Here is a 22,603-nt window from a genome sequence, read left to right as displayed (position 1 = left end):
TCACTTTTGCCTTTTTTTTGTCTTCATCGTTATCACTTGTTTCTTCATATTTATCTTTATTTCAAAGTTGAATTTCAAATACGAAGTAAACCAAAATGCGAAACAGCTTAAATTGAACAGGTTGCAAAACAACCATACACATATATGGAAATTTTGGATTGGTCCTAATCTTTGTTTTTATCTTTCACATCTTTGCTTACATCCTTTTATTTTTCTATTCACGTAGATAAGATGTGGTGCGATGACGTGATAAGATGTGAGTGATTTTATGTGATGTGATAGGATGTCATGTCATGTGTTGTCATATCCTCTGATGTCATGTCATATGATGTTATACCATATGATGTCATATCATATGATGTCATGTCACGTGATATGGTGTGATGTGATATCATATTATATGATGTAATATCATGTGATGTCTCCTCATATCATGTGATATAATGTGATGTGATGCCATGTTCATAACCCTGTGTAACCCTGTTCATAACTGTGTCGATAAAAATACCGATAACAATATCCATAAACATATAGAAAAATACAACGATTGCAAAATCGATCGATAAATATAACAATCATCAGTATCGATTACTGTACATATCGATAACAATATGAATTACTAAATCGATAACAAAATCAATTATTGAATCGTTTATTATACCGATAACAATATTCATTATTATATCGATAACAATATCGATTATTATATTGATTATTATATCGATTACAATAGTGGTTATTTAATCAATAACAGTATCGATAACAACATCGATTATTTTATCGACAGCAATATCGATTATTATATCGATAAAAATATCGAGTTTTATATCGATAACAATATCGATCTTCATCCTCATTCTTTTCTTCATATTTATCTTTATTTTTGCATATTCCTCTTCATTTTTACCTTAAAGTGTTTAAATTTACCTTGATCTTCGTTTTTGCCTTTATCTCTAGGCATCTTTGTTTTTGTTTTTATTCTCAAACCGCTAAACCGCTAAGAACCATTTCCGTGTGCATTATTACCCTTGAATTTGACAATTTACTCCCAACCAACCAACTGCCGCTAAAGAAGTTTCACTTCATAAATTCAAGAAATGTTCTTACCCTTTCAGTTACACAAATTTTTATGTATCTGTCATTGCCTCCATTTTCGTCTTTATCTTCACTTTTGCCTTCTTTTTTTTTGACTTCATCTTCATTCATTCATTTCTTCATCTTCATATTTATCTTTATTTCAAATGTGTAGTGAAACAACAGGCGAAACATGTCAAATTGAACATGTTGCAGCAACATCTATACACAATTCGAAAATGTTTAAACGACGGTTTTGGCCGTAATTTTCAACCAATTGTGAAACCATAAAAACTCTGCTCATCGACAGGAAAATGCCTTTCCATTGGTGTTCTTGGTTTGGAAATCGGTTCGCTAGAATCACCAAACGAACGGAGACAAAATTCATGTTAGCGTATTAATATATAGATAATAATAGATTGGCGCTTACACATATATTAGTGTTTGGCCGACCTTCTCCTCCGATTTGTGGCGTGCGCTTTGATGTTGTCACACAGAGCGGAGGGACCTGCAGTTTTACGCCGACTCCGAACGGCGATTGTGATTTTATAAGAAGCTGTTTCTCATGGCAGAAATACACTCGGAGGTTTGCCATTGCCTGCCGAGGGACGACCGCTGTTAAGAAAAAACCTTCGGTCGGCAACCAGCTTCAAATAAGGTTGCCGTGTAATCAGTATTGCTCCGTTGAACTTTTTCATTTTTCTCGTAGGTAAAAAGGAGTTTAATTTCAAACGAAATATTTTTAAATGAGCCGGATTATGCTCATAAATCTCTCTCGAACCGAGCCTACTTGGTGGTGGTCTATATAGCAGTCAATTCATGTAGTGGACTTCAAGTTAAAAAATTTTAAGCCAAAACAAATTGCATTGGAACTCTACCGGCGATCTCTACAAGATATTCGATGTTGCTTCTGTCCAAAAGCTTTAGAGCTAATAGAAGTCGGCACAGTGGTACAAGGCATACAATTGGAGGCTCCTTTTGGCTCCGGTTGCAAGGAGGCCAAGGAGAAAAATTATCAAAATAGCCAAAAGCTCTCAGCGAACACTGAAGAGGAATCACCCCGTGACAACGTCACAAAACAAACGCAGACCGACATATACGGAGCCGTCAAAACCCACCTTCGGACGAGTGGTAATTATCGCAGAGTTGGGTGTCGTTGCGGTTAGGTAGGGAGATAACCTGGCAATTATTGTTAAGGGAAAATTCGGTTTTACTGTTGTTATGAGTGAGCGCAATTCTGGTATCAAACTGATGTAGCAATGAGAGCTTAAGCCTGCAAAAATTTAGCCACCCTAGGAGGAATATTGTTATAATGCTCTGACGAAGTAAAAGTTCTAATTACACTAAGTCGGAATTCTCATCTAAAAAAACTCTCATTAAAACCACCGGAGCCATGTGTATACACAGACGCTGAGGTGCTAGCAATCTCGTCCTAAAATTAACCTTTAAATGGACTTGGATATCGCGTTTATATTTATCTTTCTTTTCAGATAGTCAAGCGTTCATCAGGACTCTTTCCAGTTGAAAGATCACTTCACAGAAATCATGGTAAAATTATGATGAGTACCATTATTTCACTGCGGGGTCGAGGGAAAAGAAGTCTCCGACGAACTGGCAAGAGGAGGCAGGAAACGGTATACCGACTCAGTTGGTGTTGTAAGAAATTTACATTTAAATACCGAATGGGTAAACTTAGCACGCAGGGAGTACTGGAGAAGAGTAAAGGGCCTTAGAAGGCACAGGCTCTTTGGCTATCATTTTTGAGCTGAAAATTGAACTGGTGATTTTCTAGCTCACACTTATAAATATCTATGTAGGAGCTTTCTCTGCAAATTACAGTTATTAGGGTAGACAAACGGTGGTGGTCAAATAAATAGTAAACATTTTAACAAGTTTTACCTACTTTTATTCAAGTTATTTAATACCAATTACTTTTTTATAAAAGTTTAGTTCCGTCTATCAACATCCATGTAAGTCAAAATTTAAAATTTTTTCACGAGAATCGTAAAACATCGACGCATTTCAACAAATGTTTAATCAGAATTAAATAAATGTAGCCCATTAAATTTCCAATTAAAAAAAAAATTCAAATATTTGTATGGACTAGAATGCATGACACTGTTAGCAAAAAAGATCAACCAAAATCAATCAAAATCAATCAAACTTCTAATTTGATGAAATTTTGTCGAGTTTTCTTAGTCTTTTCACAAAGTTTAAATTGGTACTAACATGGTTTTTGTTAGATAGTGGGCTATAATGTGATACAAAAATAATAAAGAAAGAGAGAATAGCCAAAACTTGTTAAAATGTCGCGGCCCTATTTATTTAACTGCCACTATATATAGTTTTGCATAAATAAGTACGTTTAAAATATTTTATATAAATACGTACAAAAACACTTCGCATAGTTTATGTGCACACTAGCAATTTTTTTTTATTAGCATTCCACCAGCACATTATTTCGCTTTTGTGCTCGTACATAGCAATTGAAAGTGAATTTTTTTCGCAAAATATTTCCTCTTTTTTTTGGCGATTTTACTATTTAGGTCTAGGTTCGGCTTTGCATACAAAGTACATTAAAACGAGAAATTGATATTCGTAATAAATAAATATAATAAATAGACGAGTCCGCGGCTGTTAAATCGAGGATACAATTGCAATTAAATACCGTCAATGCAGGGGAAAAAATTGAAAGTGAAAATGAGTAGCAATTAAAAGGTAGGTAAGTATGAATGTATGTATATGTACATATGTATACATACATATCCAAACGTACATGCTTGCTATGCAAAAATGGCAAACGTTCTATAAACGTTGCATGTTGTAACTATTTAAGTCATTAAGCATTAAATATCCATGCAAACATACTTAGTACGCGAAGTGATATATTGATGTACATATATGTATAAGTATGTTCATTAGGGTGGTCCAAAAATGCATGTGAAAAAGTGGAGTCGTAATTTTTATGCCCTCATCCCGTAGGATTGTTCTATACCGAAAAAATATGCACCTATTTTTAACCTATTTTTTGCTTAAAAATTGCTTGTTTTATTTGAAATCGAAGATTGATTTATCGAAGATTTTGTATTTCTCTAAATTACCGATATATGGGATGTGGGCGTGGTTATTGTTCGATTTTAATGCCGTACCAGGGCCAATAGCTGTGCCAAGTTCTGGAGAAATTGAAGGAGCGGTTACCAAGATATATACATGTAATCATTAGTGGACGTGGCTACGTCCATTATACAAAAATCTATAATAACCTAATTTTTGCTAAGTGGTTACTGCAGTCACCGATTATATCTTTAACCATATTTTCATAGTAACTGTATTTTATAGAAAAAAAGAAATGCAAAAAAAAATTCAATGGAGGGATAAATAAAAAATCTTTAGTATTAAAAAAATGGTTAAATAAACAACTAGATATTGTTATTGGAAGTCTCCTGAAGAGAACAAGAGTTTTCCGATCGAAATGTTTTGATTTTCAAGAATTCTATACCATTTCTACGAAAAGTAGTATTTTTTCGATAATAGAGGTTTATTTTTTCGATATAGAACAATCCTAGGGGTGAGAGCATTAAAATTACGTTTTTACTTATTTTGGACCACCCTAATGTTCATACATAAGTACCGGGGGAAACTTACATATACAAACATTTAATTTAAATTGATAAAAAAAACTACTATTTCTTCAATTAAAATTTTTAAGGTCTGTAGAAATGATCACTTAAATATTGCTTAAAAAATCATACTTAATATGTGCTTCATAGAATACAAGCCATTTGTATTTTGCGTAAAGGCAAAGACGGTTTATTTTTACAGAATTTTGTGTTACAATTTTTAGGAACTATTTTCAGGTTTTTGAACATCCGAACGCTAAGTAAATAAGATAAACTCTACTAAGTTAAAGCAGTTGATGTTTCGAGAAAATCTCAAGAATTATATTAAAAATTAGAATATTTACGAGCAACTTGGAGCTTACTGATGTCTTTATTCACTTAAGTTTCCATGAGAGGCTGATTCGTACCAACCACCTTAACTCGTGTATGAGATCATTCAAGCCAATCAGTGCGTGCCCTACTGAGGGCCGTCGAGAGAAAACTCGGACTGAAAAATCACGAGACTCTCTACCTATACATAAATTGTTTTAATTCAAAAGCATGTGATCATTTTCTTTATTGTATACCAATAAGCACGAATCGGAATATATATCTAATAAAACCTATAACGAAGGGGCTATTATATTGTATAAAAGCGATAAAAAGTTATGATTCTGATATTTCAGGCCCGTTAAAAAGCTCGGGTCCGGTGGTATTCACCCCTTTTCCCCTCCTTCTTGACGGGCCTGGCCCTACTGTAATAAAAGTGCGCTGTTATAGCTGGTTCCAAAGTGATTTTCGGGGAAAGTATTAAGAACACATCCGCTGGAACACCTACAAGAGGGCTAGACTGCAACCTCGCAGCGGAGTTAAAGTCCGACTTGTAGTTGCTTTTATGTCATACACCACAAAATTTCAACGCATGTAGAAGAAGAAAGAGAATTGGCATTCCTTATTTTATAAAAGGAGGGGAAGGAGAGGGAAGCAAACGTCGATACGCAGGCAAAGTGAATCAAGCTGTGTGGTCAAGTACATATTGTATCTCCATACACTAAAAGAGTAAGGTCGAATAAAGCCACGATTACATTCTTGGAAGAAAGCTGAAATTTCGGAAATCGTGCTACTTTGAGAGATAGAGTAGCACTTAATTCTTCTGAGCCGATGTGCAAAGGAAGAAAAGGTGATTTGGCTCACCACTCTTCTTTTCATTGAGAATGGTTGCCCTCGTTGTTGGTTGGCTTTGGCTTTATCTTTGGTCCAAGAAACATTTAATTTGCAATACGTTTTTATAATAGCGGTCGCACCTCAGCAGGGAATGACAAACCTTCGAGTGTATTTCTGCCATGAAAAATCTTCTCATAAAATCCATTTGTGGCGAAACACTGCAGGTACTCCAGGGCATTATTATTATATTATTATTATAAGTTACTGCAATGCTTTATTTCAACTTTATGTCAGGTAGATTCAGACACAGAAGATAAAGAAACTTCTCCCCTAAATACTCTTCTGGCGCGACCGAACTTAAAATGACCTAGAGAAGGAAGGTTGGTAAATGTTAGGCGAATTTTTACATGCCTTTAAAAGTTGCCAGTCCGTGAATGAGTTCGAATATATTCAGCCAACTTTTTATAGAAAATGAATAATTTTAATTGTATTTCAATCGGTGAGTACAAGTACAAGCGAAGTACAAGTCCAAAATCAGGTTTTCGTTGCTGAGCTCAAAAACAGTACAAGGCACGGACATGTACGACTTTTCTCCTCTTCTACAACTGAGCTGTGCTCCGTTAACCGTCGAATTCGAAATATTTAATGTTTATATGCCCCTACCGCCAGATACCCGGCAGAATCTCAAACTGACATAGGTATCCTCTTCAGGGATGGAAACTTTAAGTGGTGGGTAACTTTAACGCGCAAAACCATCTTTTGCACTCAAGCCTGCCAAATGATCGATAAGAAAGCCTATTGAATTAGCTACTGTAGCTTGGGAGAGCTAACAATATCTATCGCAGGTCTGATAAACAGCATAACGTGGCGACATAAGATGTAGCTTGCATAAATCACCTCCATCAATTAGCCCACCGACTTTGCTTCCGGAGGCCACAGTGCCTTTTTGAACATCCACAAAGCTGACTGGGGCGTCTTCCCGAAAATTGCCGAGAGCGATCGTCGCTTCCGCAAGGTAGACACTGCTACAACGGTTAGCTTCGTCTCATCCGGAGGTAAAACGGATCGATAACAAACAGTGATCCCCACATTAGGAACCTTAATCTGGAGATTCGACAACTGGTAAATCAATCACGAGAGATCCGCACTACTTTGACCCAATTACGGTAAGGATATTGTATCCGACTCTCCAGCTACCCGTCCAGACTTGACCCCGATATCCTCAATTTGTATCCGGCATGTGGAAACTTCCCCATTGACACCAACCACCTCTTCACATGCCAACACAATCTCACTCAGTAAACACCCCTCTTCCTTTGGTCCGACCACGCAGAAACAGCTGGTTTGTTGGGAGTGCCGTTAGCTGAGCTTGAAGACAACGATTAGCAGACAAACTAACCCAGACGCGCCTTAGTAGTGCCGCTTTAACAACAACTACGGAATGTCCCTTGAAGACCTGCAACTTCACCTTCGATGGTCACGCCTTGTTGGACTCGTAGAGATGCACGAGCTATTTTAGTCTCTCGTAAGCTCCGTGAAACCGTGGGGGCTCTTTGGGCGTTTGTTCGAACCCGCCCTTTGCGCGAATTGGAGCCATGTATGTATGCGGGTGGTGCCGTAAGACCTGAACACTACCTTCAGATCCACTTCATGTGGAACCTAAGTCCTTAATAGGTTCTTAGGTGACACCACACGCTGCATGTATTCCCCTAACTGAAGTGGAGTGCGGATGGAGTCGTCTCTGGCATAAGCAGCAGAAGTGGTCTGGTATTGGGCCCATGTCAGAACCTTTGCGTTGCGTAGGGACGGCTGTCGTGGAAATGGACACATCAGCTTTACTGAATCGAGGAATGAAAATCTACTGAAATGCTTCCCCTTTTCCAGTTTTCTACAACTACAAGAAGTTCTCAAAGCATTTTAAATGCGCAACTAGCTACTTGGTACTCATAATTTTATTATTTCCCAGCTCATTTATAACATGCAGATACTTTAATCGCGCAACTGATGCTTCACAGCTGCATAATTATTGCAAAACCAAATTGAACACGGATATTGTTTCAATTATGGCAATTTGTGTATGTCTGTATGTAAAACGGCATCAGTAGACAACAATACGACGAGTGGCAAAAATGCATAATTGAATGCTTCAACACGTTCAATGGAGTGCCCAACCCCTACATTCGTGGCCAATTTGGTTGTATGCGAGCGACAAACATAAAATCAAAATGAAAATGTTAGGTCGAGACTTCAGCTCGTTCACTTACTGTTTGTAGATAATATTTGTGCGTGCGTGTGTTTGTGCTGCCTTTTTGTTTTTGTAATATTGCTATTTTGCCAGCTATAAATTTATTACGTTTACAATGCAACACTCATTAATTCCAACGAAATAGCGCCTGTGTATGTTTGTATGTATGTATAAATTTATGCAAAATAATGCAAAAAAGGCTAGCTTTGACTACTCTAGCAACACACATACATGCATATGTATGAACGTATGTTTCTAGGTTTGTATGCAAGCATTTAGCTTTAAGTGCAACTCAGTTTTTTATTTTATTTATTTTCTTTTTTGCTAACAGTTGCGTTGCCGTCGTCACCACCGCTGTTGCGGTTTCAAGTGCGCACGCGCTATTGAAGAGAAGTGCTAACGTGTTTTTTTTTGTCATTTGGTGCTTTATGCAAAGCGGCAGTACTTATACCACCTGCCTACAAACATACAAATCTATACTACACGGCGTATGCGTAATTATTGGAGGTCGTTGGCATGAAGTCAGAGCCGCGCTCAAATGCAAAAATTGTTGAATAACAACAACCGCAACGGCTATTGACGACAACTACACACGGATTTGCATGACACAAATGAATGACTACCGCAAATTCCGCCATGCCGCTCGCCAGCTGCAGTCGGCGGCACACGCTCGCTGAAATCTCGTGGCGCACATTGGTGCGCGTCAGTTCCGCATGCGTACAATTGAGGCCTACCAGCATTTGTCAATGAGTATTTCCCGGTTGTTGTTATTTTCAAATTTTTTTTTTGTATTTTTTCGCGCCATTCAAGTTGTTTTTTTTTAATTGTGTGTAGATTTTTTTTTATGAAGCTTAAAGTGCCTTTGCCGATAGAAAATCACAGAAAATGCGTAAAAAACTGAAATTGAAAATTTAAGTTTATACTTTGCGACTGCACACTGAGAGCTATTTTAGTACTACAGTGTGTATAGTAGCTTTGAAAGCTCTTATGATTTGCAGTGATTACATTTAAGGTTAACTACATACATAAGTATATACATATGTATGTACGAATGTACATAGATACTGCGAGGCATTCTTCATCAACTAAAGCCCCGCTTTCCGAAATTGGTTAAGATAAAAAAAAATCGGTTTTAATCTAGAAAAATTCGGTAAAAAGTCTCTAATTTTAAATGATGGGTGGCGTTTTTGAAGTTCAATATATATGTCGGATCCAATAAGGCAGACAAAAATTGTAAATATTATTGGATTGCCTCGAAATTTGTTGCTCGGACGTTTTTTGGATCGCTGTTCTATACATATAATAAAATCGTAACATTCCGATGTCTGTACATTATAGATATAGAAAAATTAATATGGGGATCTTTATTAGAGCATCATAAGCCCAATCAAAAAACAAAATTTCTTTTTTGTCTGTCTGTTTATCTATCTGTCTGTATGTTTGTACGCGCAGGGCAGATACAATATGCCGAATTCCATTCATTAAAAAGAAAACTCGCCACCTTGGATCCGTTATTCCTAATTTCAAAATTAATTATCATATGCATAATTAGCGATCCTAAAAGCCCCAAATTTCAAGTAAGTCGCATAATTTTTAAAAATTTTGCCATCCAACCTTTAAAAGCAAATATTTAAAAAAAAAAATATTCAAGAATACAACCGGTTTTTTAGCTAAACGAATTTTGGAGAGAGGTGGCTCCTGTTGACGAAGAATGCCTCATATGTACATTGATTTATACGCAGCAAAAGTGTTTCAATGGCAGTCGTTTTAGCACATTTACGGCATTTATGACAGCATTTCGTTTATTTTCTGCTTTTGGACTTTTGCTTTTTCGCTACTTATGCCACCGTTGTCGCTTTTCTGCTTGTCTATTTTTGGTGCTTTGTTTTTATTACCACCACTCCGGCCGGTTGTCATTGACAATGGATTAATCGATTTATGTTGCATTTCCTGTAGATAAACTAGTTGTAGTTGTCGCGAATTTACAAAATCAACAAATCAACTTGTAATTTTGCACTTCAGGCTTTGGATATTAAGACAAGCAGGTCATGTTTGCTCGTTGCCGAAAAAAACTCAAAATTTAATGCCTCAACCAATCACCTTACAATCTGATTTTGATAGCCTTGATAGTTTCATGAACATATTTTTAAGTGATATGTAATTCGTTAATCGAGTAAATTTCCACGCGGATAGTCCTGTGCTCTTCATGTGACGTAAAATATTGAACGGCCCTGTCCCCCTGCCCTTAAAGGAGACACAATTCAGATTTCTCCAGAAATAGATTATTTATAAGAAAAGATATCGAAAGCCTTAATAGCGTTCTGGATCTGTAAGCAGGTCTTTGGTTAAACGTAGGGTCTATCACCTAGAGGAATGCTGTGGATTTCCGGCTCTATGATAAAATCCATAATCAGCCGGACATCTATGGTGTGGTGGAGCAGACTCGCAATCAATAGCGTGGGAAATCTGCTTGCCTAACTTCAAACGAACGATCGCATTATGCCGTACGAGAGTTTTCCCTACAACACGTGGTGCTGCTCGGACCACCTGTAGGCTTACGAGAAATGGGTGCTGGTATGACACAGTGTGGAATGAGGCGGGAAGACAAAGAGGCGCGAGTCAAAGATTAAGACTTTAATATCTTTTCAATTCCAGAGGATAGTACGCCATCGTTGCCTTTTACTGAAGAAACACCTGAGGCTAATTACTGGCTTAATCTCAATACTGAGTCCAAATTTGCACATGACAGCCAAGCTGCACTCAAGGCATTGGCAGCCCTCTAACTACTTCCAAACTAGTTCGTAAAATCAAGTCTCGACTAGATTATGTTGGAAAACATAACAAACTTGTTTTACTCTGGGGCCAGGTCCCTCACTGGTACCTGGTAATGAGACATCCGACCATTTGGAGAGCGCTCGGACCAGGTCTTTCTCGGTCCCACACAGTTATAACACTCCCACCTTCATGCTTCGAAGCCACCGTCAGAAACTGGGTGAATATTTAGCTCAGAAATAGCAGCGAGCTTCAAGGTGCTGCAGGTGAACAAAACTCATGTTGCTCTCAATCTTAAAGGGTCTTGTACTGCTGGGACTGCTGACTGGTCGCTTCTCGTGGCCTGACGGTGATAGGCATACAGGACGACCCCATTTTGCCTAGACTTCGAAACAGTTTTTGTGCTTCTGTCCGCCTTCGCAAGTATTAGGTATGAAGCTTTTGTAACGATATGTCCTCAACACCCGAAAGAAAAAGTGAAATTAATTCAAGCGAAATTAATTCAACGAAGTCCTGGCTGGAGGCTCTATTCAGGTTGCTTTATTCTGCTTCTTAATTGACCGTTGACCGGGTTCAACGAAAAATTAAAGTGAATTTCTTCTCTTACAATTAGAAATACCAAGAGGAGTCTTTAAGGTTTAGGTGACGTTTATGGAACGTTACATACTTCCACTCGGAGACATATACATATAGTTATCCATTATGAGTTAGTGACAGTGGGAGGCAAATTGCTAGCAGAGTTTCCTTTATAATCTGAAAAAAGGAATAATCAAAGCATTAACCTGCTGAACTAGTTGATATACATTCCCAATGAAATTAGGGAGGTCCAATATTCCCACCCCGATATTTCGTAGGCTGCTGATTTATTTTGTGGGACTTCAGTGCCAGACTGTATTGCAAATGCAGATACTTATATTTCAAAGATGTGCCTCTTCTAAGGCAGTCTTTGAGTATGCCATGTTATGTTTCTCCAATCTGTGCCGATTTCTGAGATTTCATAATCGTTTGCATAAACGCATACATTTATGACATAGCGATTGCTGTCCGAGTCTCAGCAACCAAAAATTTTAAAAAATTCGCATTAAGGGTTGGTTAGTTTTTTTGTCTATGCGCATAGGCATAATTTGCCGAAGAAACCATGGGTCTAAAATAAATTTGGAGTTTTCCAAATTGCTAAAATAGGTTTCGAAGAAAATGTGAAAATTTTCACTATTGGGCCCAACTGGTTGTAGTTTTAAGCATAAGATAAGTGCAGAAATGGGTTTCGCATACCAAAAAATTCCTTATAGCATGCCTTTATACAAAATTTAATCACTTAATTACGACACGACAGCAAAATGCTAAGAAATTTATTTTCGCAATTTGGCAAACTCTGAACTGATTTCAGACCCATTGTTTCTTCGGCAAATTTGCTTAGAATTACACGTAGGATCCTCCTGTGCTATACGGGCATAGTCGAAAAAATCTCTCGTATATACATATATACATATCTGCCAAAAAATATCCGTAATTAAGTTCGTCCACCTATCTTGTCCATTATCCAAAGAAAACTACACCTGTTATTCAGGCGATTAACTGAAACAAGAAGACGCAAAATGTTCTGCAGTCTACAAAATAGCCTTCTAAGTATATCAAAAAGAGCAAATTCTCTCGCGAATACATAGATTGTTGTTAGGGCAAAAAGGAACAGGTAAAGACATTGCACCTATGAAATATTTCGCTTTGGAGTATTTGGAATCGATAGATTTTATCATTGGACTAAATAGCTTTAGGTTTTACATTGGCTGTCTACTTAACGTAATAATCGCCTTTGTTATATAGGTTAACTCTTAGGTTTAACATCTCTTAAGGGCTTCATAGCCAAGATTACATTAATTAGAGTCAAATAATAACTACAGAGGGCATATTCTGCTGTATTCCGCCGCTAAACTAAGCCTTCGTCGTAAAATTAAATATATATCCAAAGAAATGTTTAAAGCTATGCCTTGAGCTGTGCTGTGAGATTATAAGCAATAAGCAGAATATCAGCATTTTTAAGTTGTCAATCACAATCAACTCTACTCACTAAAATTGTGATAAATGACAAAAACACGAAAAATGGCAGAAGCGCAAATGTCAACAGTTAAAAGGTGACACAAAGTTAACAAAGACTTTATTTGGCAATAGACAACTGTCGGCCGATCAAAGCGCTTGTCAAATTTAAAGTGTGCCAAAGTTTATAAATACACACTTTTTTTGCTGACTGTCTGTCTAATTAATAATTTTTTTTTATTACATTTAATTTGCTTATAGTCAACCACTTATTAAGCACAAAACATACAAATGCAAATGCAAAATATTTGCAAAACAAAAAACAACAAAAAATTTTGCAAAAAAAAAACTTTAATATATGTACACACACACTTCACACAAGTGCGTGCTCATCGAGCAGACGGGCGGCCAGGCCAGGCAGCCAGCCAGCCAGCCAACCAGCAGTCAACAGTCGATTCAAACAACCCAGCAACCAACCAAAAGGCAATCTCGCACAGCAGCTACTTTGTGCTGCCATCAATATTCGCTTAATCACCACTCAAAACCATGACGAGGATTTAAGTTGATGTAGGAAAACATTAAATTAATAATTATTTCTTTTGCGAATACTGCGAAGCTGTCGTATTTTGCAGCAGTCATGCAGCAATTTGCGTACGTCAGATACATAATACTTACAGATATGATAAAAAGCGCCCGTGGCACGCGGATCTAACAAATGCCGGCAGTCATTTTAGACATTCGCGCGCGCAATCAACTTCCCGAGCCATTTAAAATGAGTGTTGCAACTATTTGGCAGCCAAATAAACGCGGAAGTTAAATGAATTGCCAAAAAAAAACAAAGACGTTTAGTAAAATCATGCACGCTTTTTTATTAGTTAGTTGGTACTTAATATACACACTTAGCAGACAAAGGGATAATGGAAAAGTTTTATTTTTAATTAAATGGAATGTTTTCACATTTATCTGACGACGGGTGAAATTATATTTCACTAAATATGAATACATATTTACATATGTACATAGAAGTTTGAGCTAGAACATTCAGTGCGCTGCAGATGATATGTCAAATAGTTTATTAGGAAGTATGACACAGGCGTTAATTTGTGTTTCACATGGGGCAGACACACAGGCCGCAATTTATGATTTCAATTAACTCATTGTTAACATTCGTAAATGGTTTTATTTAAAAATACACATACACATTTTTTTTCATTTTTTTAAGGGGTCGACATTTTGCTTTATTTATCTTACAAGTTGTATGTCCTTTACTGTTTTGGGGCAAAAAGCTTATTCCAATACCTTTTTTGGCAATTTTCAGCGTCTTTAACCGAATTTTTTATAGAAGTACGTAAACCTCTGTTGGAGAATATGCTTCGGTCTTCCAGGCTTAGCAATGACTGGGAGGCATCGAGATGCAGGTGTGCAAAACTAATGTTGCCTTCAATCTCAGAAAGTCTATCTACTTTTTTGCTCTCACTGAGCAGACGGGACTGCAGACAACTTGTTGGACTGCTGACTGGTAACTTCATGTGGCACAAAAACCTGACTCTGATAGGCATACATGACTCCATTTGCCCATCCAGCCTTGAAAACTTTTTGTGCATCTGCCCCGCCTTTACAAGAATTAGGTATGCGGCATTTGGCTGTGATGTGTGACGAACACCTGAGCTCTCTGACACCCAACATTCTGCTTAAATTTATTCGTAAAACTTGCAAATTTAAAAAAGATTAAAAGGGACATGACGGCATGTAGTCTGACTGCTGTTATCCATACGCGTTGTTTTGTGCCTAGTTTCGACAAAAAAGTTAAAACTTAAAAACAATAAAATAAAATTATGATGATGTGGAGTCAAATCCTATTAGGATTTTACTCTAACCCGTGGGTAAGCCCTACTGCTTATGCATAGTTTGATTGTGGCCCTAAGCCAAAACTGTAAAATTTTTCATCGTACGCCTACACCAAGTTTGTATTTTTTTATTTTAATTTTAAGGCAAAATCATAAAATTCTTTTGGTATTGGGCATTTACGCCTATCAGCCTGTCTTCGGTTTTGCTCAAAACGTGAGATAGTCTTATTGAGCTGCCAATAAGAAATGGGAATCCTCGTGACAATCCTTCGAGAGCTCAATATGCTTATTGCAATAGATGGTTGGTAGATATCGTCCACATGTAACAGTAAACTGCATAGAGGAAACCTTCACTCATAAATATTATAAAGTAGTGGCCTTTTTTACATTGTCGTGCCTGAGCATGCGCAACGGATTGCCCTAATCGGTATTAGTGGAGCACTAAGAATAACTCCTATTTTGGAGCTTAGCGACAGGCTGAACATAACATCGGTAGATATTGCAAGCAGAACTACCGAACCGCTATTAGGAAAAGTAATGGTAGCAGTTTCGAAAAGTGGAAACTCCGAAGTTCCGGAGCACTTTGATTTCATTAGTGATCATCCAGATTACTGCGCCTTCGGAATTGCTCGCAGTACCTTCTTCTCTACATACATTGCCTCAAGGAATGACTAGGTGAGGCGCGGTGGCTGAAAGAAGGGAGTACTGAACTTGCTTACGGATGGATCAAAACTTTTAGGTGTGCTTGCAAAGCCTCAGTTCTCGCTGTTGGTAGGAGGTTTAACAGGCTTAAATGCCGTAAGCATTCACGCAGTAAGGTTAGAAATCTTTCCTGATCCCTCCTGTAGCAGCTGCCAAGAGGATGATGAAGTGGATTCACCTCAGAACTTTATATTAGCCTGGGCAGCTTTCACGAGGTTATGGTGGAAACATTGTGGCTCAAACTTCCTAACTTGCCTTGCGAAGCTCTCGAGCATTGGATTTATCCGCATTCGAAAACTCGTAGTCGGCTCGCAGCTTCTAGTCGATTAAGTAATGGTCTCCTTTCAGATATACAGATTTCAGATTACGGTATCATCCCGTAAATGTCCAAGTGCGTCCCCTGTCTGTAATAACAACCCTAATCGTGCCCCACCTTTAGGCATTATTGGCGCTTTGTTGATTAGGAACATCTCTTTGTACGCACGCGACATGAAAATATGTCGGAACGAAGGTGTTGTCACCTATATGACTACCACCACCTCAGTACAACAAGGAGCCTCTTCTTGGGAACGCCTGCAACGCCTTTTCTGCTGATTCTAAGGGCCCTTATCCAAAGCTAACTTAGAACGCCTTGCCTTACTGTTTTAAATGCGGGATAAAGATGCCATTTGATTCATACCAAATATAAGCCTAGCTGGACCCGTTCACAAATCCCAGTAGCAAAATAATTACTTCGGATACCGTGCAACTACTGAAGCATTTCTAGCCTGAACCGGAGACCCCCTCTCTTCCCGGACGAGGGACACAAAGAACATAAAAGTTCAACATTCCCTAAAGGGCAGACCGACGCACCTAACAAGGCAGACAAGAGCCGCAACTACCAAGCTCTCCTACCGTAACACAACAAAAGCATACAACTGGTGTAACCATAGCCACCAACATTAGTACCAAGGTATCTGCGGGTAGGAGAAATCCAAAGTCTATCACCACTTACAAAAGTGAAAATTGCCGGAAGGCATTCAGCACAACTTTCTGCCTTCTTCCGGACTTTAACAGGGCACATCATTCTAAAGCCAAAATTCTTAGTCGGCCGGTCACATCATCGATCAGATATCGAAGGAGGGCTATGGTGAAAGAGGCGAATATAGTATAGTGAGATAGTAAGATATCGCATGATCATAGGCGTCAAAAACCAAAACTACGAAGAAATCTCCAGGAACCTATGGAAATGGGCCCTAGTTGAAGGAGTACAAGTAGCGCTGCAGATTAAGCTATATTATCCAGTCCCGTTCTGGCATTTACAGACGCTGACTGGTTTCAGGGGAATATTAAACTAGATGCTTGCGATGACAGCAGATATCTAGGAAGCAAAGTAAGTGAAGTTTACCCAGGAGCTTGCCTGAAAGTAGTTTTACCACGAGATAAATATGTCATCACGACCCAGGTACACCATCGGGGACCTAACAAAAATCTTGGAGATGATTCCCGAGTTCAAAGCAGGCACACCCACTCATAACTGGAGAGTGGTTAATGAGGTTCAAACGGACCGAGCGACAATGCAGGAAGCCTAACTTCTTAATAATAAATGACTAGACAAAAGGTCAACCATTACCTTTGGGAAGAGCCATCCAGTGATCATAACATTTACGTTGACTAGGTCAAGTCCAATGATGAATTAAGAATCGTTTAACTCAAAAGCATCTATAAGGAAGCAGTTTTTGGATTGTGAGTATATCAGGAACGAGGAAGCTAACCTGACCTCATAGTAAATCAGCATATGCTCCGCTCGTAAGTCATCTGTTCTCAAGCTAGGTAATTGACTTTGTGGTCCACGAGTCATGGATCTGTGGCCACAGGACTTGTGGCTTGATGGCTTGGAAAATCTCTTGCCCGTATTTTATCTAAGACTAACATAAACTCATTTATATTGCTGGAGTATAGTGATGGTGGTCTAAACCGTAAAGGCATAGTAAATTTTATTTTGTATGTATTTTTTCATGATGTGACAAATTTTCTACGATGGTAGTAAGGTACAATCGTATTCTTTCTGCATTTATGTCTTTACAAAGTGGTACACTGACATAGCTAAAAAGAGCTGCCGGATCCATCCCACCATCTAACACAATTTCCTTCACCGCGTTCTTCAAATTAATGTCTGTATATTCATAACTCATATCCCTTTCTTCTTCAAAGCGAAATCTCACATGGTACTCATAATAATGATTTATTACAATATTTTTTGTCAATGCAAATATTTACACACTTGTCGCAATGTGGTTTAATATTTGACGGGTATCTTGTTTACACTTGGAACACCTTGTGTTTTTAACGAAATCGCAACAATGTTTAGTCATGATTTTATTGCCGCGGATAAGCTTGAATATAATACAAATTTATGTGTGAAATTTTCATTCAGCGATTTGCATCATTTTGTTTGATTACAACAATGTTTCTCTTTTTCTTTGTGGTTTCATCAGTGCGTTCGCATTGGCATGCTAATTTATTAAGCCATTATTAAGTGAGCGTGGCAAAAGTGATTATAAAGGAAACTATTGGCAAATATAAAGTAGACTTTGTGATATGATTTCAAAATTTATATTATTGCTCAATTGGTTAGTGTTAAAAGATGTACATGTCAAAATATATCTAACATAACGCAATGGGTTTATGATTTGATAACATTTTGTACACGAATGTACATATATACATATGTATTTCTATTTAATAATAATAACAATAGATTGGCGCTTACACAATTGTACTTTTATGAGAATCTGTTTTTCAAGGCAGAAATACCGTCGGAGGTTTGCCATTTCTAGCCTATTAGAAACAACTTTTTTGTTTTTTTATTTTTTTTTTTGGTGTTGGTCGGAAACCAGGCTTGAACCCAGGCTCTGCGGAACGGTTACTCAAACAAGCCTTAGTGTAGCGTGGGCCGAATATCCGCCAGTTTATCCGTTTCCTCATTACCTTCGACTCCCATGTGCCCTGGTGCCCGTAGAAATTTTATGGTATTATTCTATTATCCTAGGCTCGCCCAAGTTCTTCCCACTGCCCACTGCAGGCCCACAGGAAAATGGCACGAAAATTTGGCCAGAGAGTTAGGCGGCTAACGGAAGGTTTCAAAACCAGGGCGATAGATAGATAGATAGATAGATAAACAAATCTAATGGGTATGTACAGGAATCCCTCTGGCCAACAAGTACTACTTTGGACTGAGTAGGCAATTGAGAAGTAAACTCCTCTCTCGTACAAAAATCACGCTTTTCAAGTTACCCGTGCTGATATACATACATATGGCGCAAAAGCATGGACGATGAAACATCTGATCATCCGGCTCATGGAGTTTTTGAAAGATTCTGCGAAACATTTAAGGCCTTTTGCGCGTTGCCGATGGCGAACACCGCTGACGATTTAACGATGAGCTGTATGAACTTTACAATGATATAGCGAATTAAAATTCAACGGTTACGCTTGCTAGGCCATCTCTTTCGAAAGAACAGAAACGCTCCAGCTCTGAAAGTACTTAACGCTAATCCCAATGTTGGGAGCAGAGGAAGAGGAAAGCCTCCTCTGCGTTGGTAAGACCAGGTGAAGAAGGACTTGACTTCATTTGGCATTTCCAATTGGCATATGTTGGCCCAAAAGAGAAAAGACTGGCGTGCTGTTTTGGACTCGGCCAAAATCGCTTAAGCGGTTACAGCACCAATATAGAAGAAGAAAAAATCGCGGTGTTGCGGTTAAAATTTGTCACTAGCTTATATGAAAAAGAAAAACGCGAGTTATGCAAGACTTAAATTTATCAAATCAGTTTGGTACTAGTCAGGATCCATTTTTATTCAAGAAATTAATAGCTACATAGAAATTTTTCATCGATGCCACCTACGAGGCTCCATGTTCGCTGTTGTTTTAATATGATATTCATTATATAAGTAGCTTTAGAAGATTGCAAACTCTCAATTTTTGGCACGCAATAAACGATACCTTCTGCAACGCTTTTATTAAATATTGCATAGTCAAAAACAAATAAATATGTACATATTTCAAAACATGCAATATAAACTTACACATACACATACATACATTTGTACATAATATATGGCAGCTTGACTCCCACTAATTTCCCCCCTTCGTCTTTTCCCTCACCACCTTCGCTTACCTGTCAACGTCACATTGACGTGCATGAGGCCGATATGCGTGCCTATCCGTGACGGCATCTTCTCACGCGAGAACGCCTTGTACGGCGCAATGATGGTTGTGTGTGCCACATGCCATGCGGAGCCCAGTCGCGTAACTGTGTGGATTAAAGAAAATATGGTAAATAAAATAAGCACGAAAATTATATCCAAATATAACATACAAATTAATGATTTAATAGTTGGTCATTTGTAGAAGTAAAAAAGCAACAAAAAAAAATTTAATAAATAACAACAAATAAATAGAGGTGCTAGCTAGCATAAATCACACGCAGTTCGGTCGCACCTTTGCGCAGGCGCCTACATTAGCCAGCTGTGGATTTTTGCTACAGTGCTTGGGATTTCTTTGTGTATACATACATATTTATGTACATATCTATATTTGTTTGTATATAAAAAATATTGCATTGCTACTCACTTAGTATGACTAAGCCCACGAACAAGCTGAGTGTGACTGTCGAAAATGTGGTGAATTTCTGGAAAATATAAAAAAATTAATAAATAAGTATTCTGCATGCAAATGTACATACATATGTAAGAAAAGATTTACTTGCATGTAAAAAAATATATGAATGGGGGAAAATCTTTTTCAAAGCAGCCACCCGACGTGCCCATTTTTCTTGCGGGGAAAAAATGTTTTGAGCACATGAAAAAAATGTGATAAAGTTTAATTTTTAATGACGTCTGATCTTTTGAAAAACAAAAATTTTTCTAAAATTTCAAAATAACTGCTAAAAAGAACATAAATATCCAAATAAATTTCGCAGATCAATATTTTGGGCCCTCTTGGACTCGCTGGACAAGAATTCGATGTCAGTTTTTAAATTCAAGATGCCCTCCTACATATAATTTTGTAGAAATCCGTAAAAAATTACAAAAATGTAGTCAGCCATCTTGGATCCGCCATCTCCAGTTTAAAAACTGACCTCGGATTCTTGTTTAGCGACTAGAAAGCACTATCAAAAAAGTTATTTTTTGAATTCATTTGATTAGTTTTATTTTCCTCGACCATTCTTGACGAAAAATCTGCATTTTTTGCGACGCAACTCAATTCAGACAGTTATTTTGAGGTTAGATAAATTTTTGCATGTGCTCAAAACAAATTTTTCCCCCAAGAAAAATGAGCAGGAGGTGGCTGGTTTGAAAAGAATTATCCATATTTAAAATAAAATAAGTAAACTAAAGATATAAAACACAAATTAATTAAGAACTACATTTAAATGTGTCTCTTATTGATACATATGTATTACTGATACATGCATACATATATCCCAGCAAACAGAAGTTAGTTATCGATTAGTTGGTAATTTTGCTATTCCTATTTTCTAACTACAGCATTGGGCTGTTAGTTCTCCACTTAAATTCCAATTCATTTCTCTAATCAGTTTCCAATGCAGATTTCAAAATGACTGTACATTTTACACTCGGTTAAGGGCAAAAGACTTTTAACTTTTCTTATAATGAAATTTTCCTTAACTTAACTTATTGTGTTTGCTGGTATACCTGTACAAGATATGCCCATGTTTTCCGTCGAGGAAACCTTTTATCTCACCATTCGACGCTGTTGTCATTTTTCTTCGTTGATTGTCTTTGATTTAGACTGTTCCATTCAAGTGTGTTAAAATACTTAATTTGAGGTGTTATTTCAGAGAGCATAAAAATTTGCCGCACCAAATAAAAATGTCCCATAACTTTTGTACCTGTTAGCTGAATCTCCGCCAATCCCTTCATTTATTTGAAAACAGAATGGTCAAATATTCAAAGACGTTAGGGAAACGTCAGAAGCACTGGTGGAAACATAATTGTAAAGCATTTCTGATACCTTTGACATACTTGCCGTATCACACTAAACGATAGACGAAGATTTCAAAGACTTTACACCAATATCCAGTTTTAAGGCGGCCTTAGGATCGACCCATTCAAGCCAGCGGGTGGTACAAAAATGGATTTTTCTAGTGAGGCGAAATATCTTGGGGTAAATCTTGTTACAACGCACAAAGGTTTCTTTGCTTGTCAACGACTTTTTGGAAATCTTTGGGCCTCTCCCCCAAAATGATTCACTGGACACTGCACAGTAGCCAATTTTTCGAAAAAGCTGGCCAAAAGTCGAAGCGTGGTACAATTGTAATCAAACCTTGTGTAAACGTCTTTATGTTGGTTTCTGGTTTTAAATTTCACCAGATAATTATGAAATTCAAAATGGCGGATCCACAATGGCTGCAGCTTAAAATAATCAGATTTTTAGCAAAATTAAGGTAGTTAAGTATAAAAGGTCATGGTTTCTGCTTTTTTTGTTATATAATGTGATGTAGCGGTTAGCAATATACGCAAAAAATAAGAAACAAACAAGTTTTTTGTAATAAAGTCGCCCTTTGGCAGGCACGAAGAACAGCTTCTCATAAAAATAAAATCCGGATTCGGCGTTGGTCCCTCTCCTTTGTGTGCCAACATCAAGGCGCACGCCACAAATCGGAAGAGAAGCTCGGACAAACACTAACGGGGTCTTAATGTTTGTTTCTAAAAATCTTGATGCTCAAATTTACACGGGAACTGCGGGACTTTGAATGAATCAATGAACAAGACATACATATTTGTTGGTACAGGAATATATTTTTAAGATAACAATTTTATACCCCATCAGACTCGCAGTCATCTGAAGTATCCAAGCTCATATCTATATTTTCTGATGGCAATTCCGCATCCGCATTTAAAACGTTTGATAATTTAATGGCATCTGACGACAGTTTATGACTGTGTTTTGGTGGGTTTAAACGTAAACTTGAAAGGACAGGGTCCGAGGCTACAAGCAGCCGATATTTTTTAATCCTTATTCCTTGACTCTTGGGCTTCTTCGGAAAGTTGCCCAATTGGCAAGGGTGCCCATTCAATAATCAGAGGCCTATGGATGAGCACTCTAATATAGTAGTACTTTCTGACATCATTTAAATTCTAAAAACATCCAATCTTTAAAAC

At 37.7% G+C, this 22,603-nt stretch overlaps 1 protein-coding gene across 3 annotated transcripts in view; it reads right to left on the bottom strand.

The window, feature by feature from the left end:
• The window catches only part of mol (dual oxidase maturation factor 1 mol), a 96,986-nt gene that overhangs the window by 21,658 nt on the left and 52,725 nt on the right, over nucleotides 1-22,603 (bottom strand). For all 3 annotated transcript variants that reach the window (XM_017611829.1, XM_017611830.1, XM_017611831.1), the window contains 2 exons: nucleotides 20,049-20,106; nucleotides 19,594-19,728 (listed from right to left, as the gene is read on the bottom strand). In XM_017611829.1, the coding sequence (XP_017467318.1) occupies nucleotides 19,594-19,728; nucleotides 20,049-20,106 (193 nt within the window). The remainder of the gene's footprint in view (nucleotides 1-19,593; nucleotides 19,729-20,048; nucleotides 20,107-22,603) is intronic.

Source organism: Rhagoletis zephyria, unplaced genomic scaffold (genome assembly GCF_001687245.7).
Source record: "Rhagoletis zephyria isolate East Lansing unplaced genomic scaffold, Rhagoletis_zephyria_1.1 Rzeph_scaffold_00464, whole genome shotgun sequence".
NCBI lineage: Eukaryota > Metazoa > Arthropoda > Insecta > Diptera > Tephritidae > Rhagoletis > Rhagoletis zephyria.
Note: the sequence above shows the minus strand (reverse complement) of the source record. Positions and strands in the feature narration are given on the sequence as shown.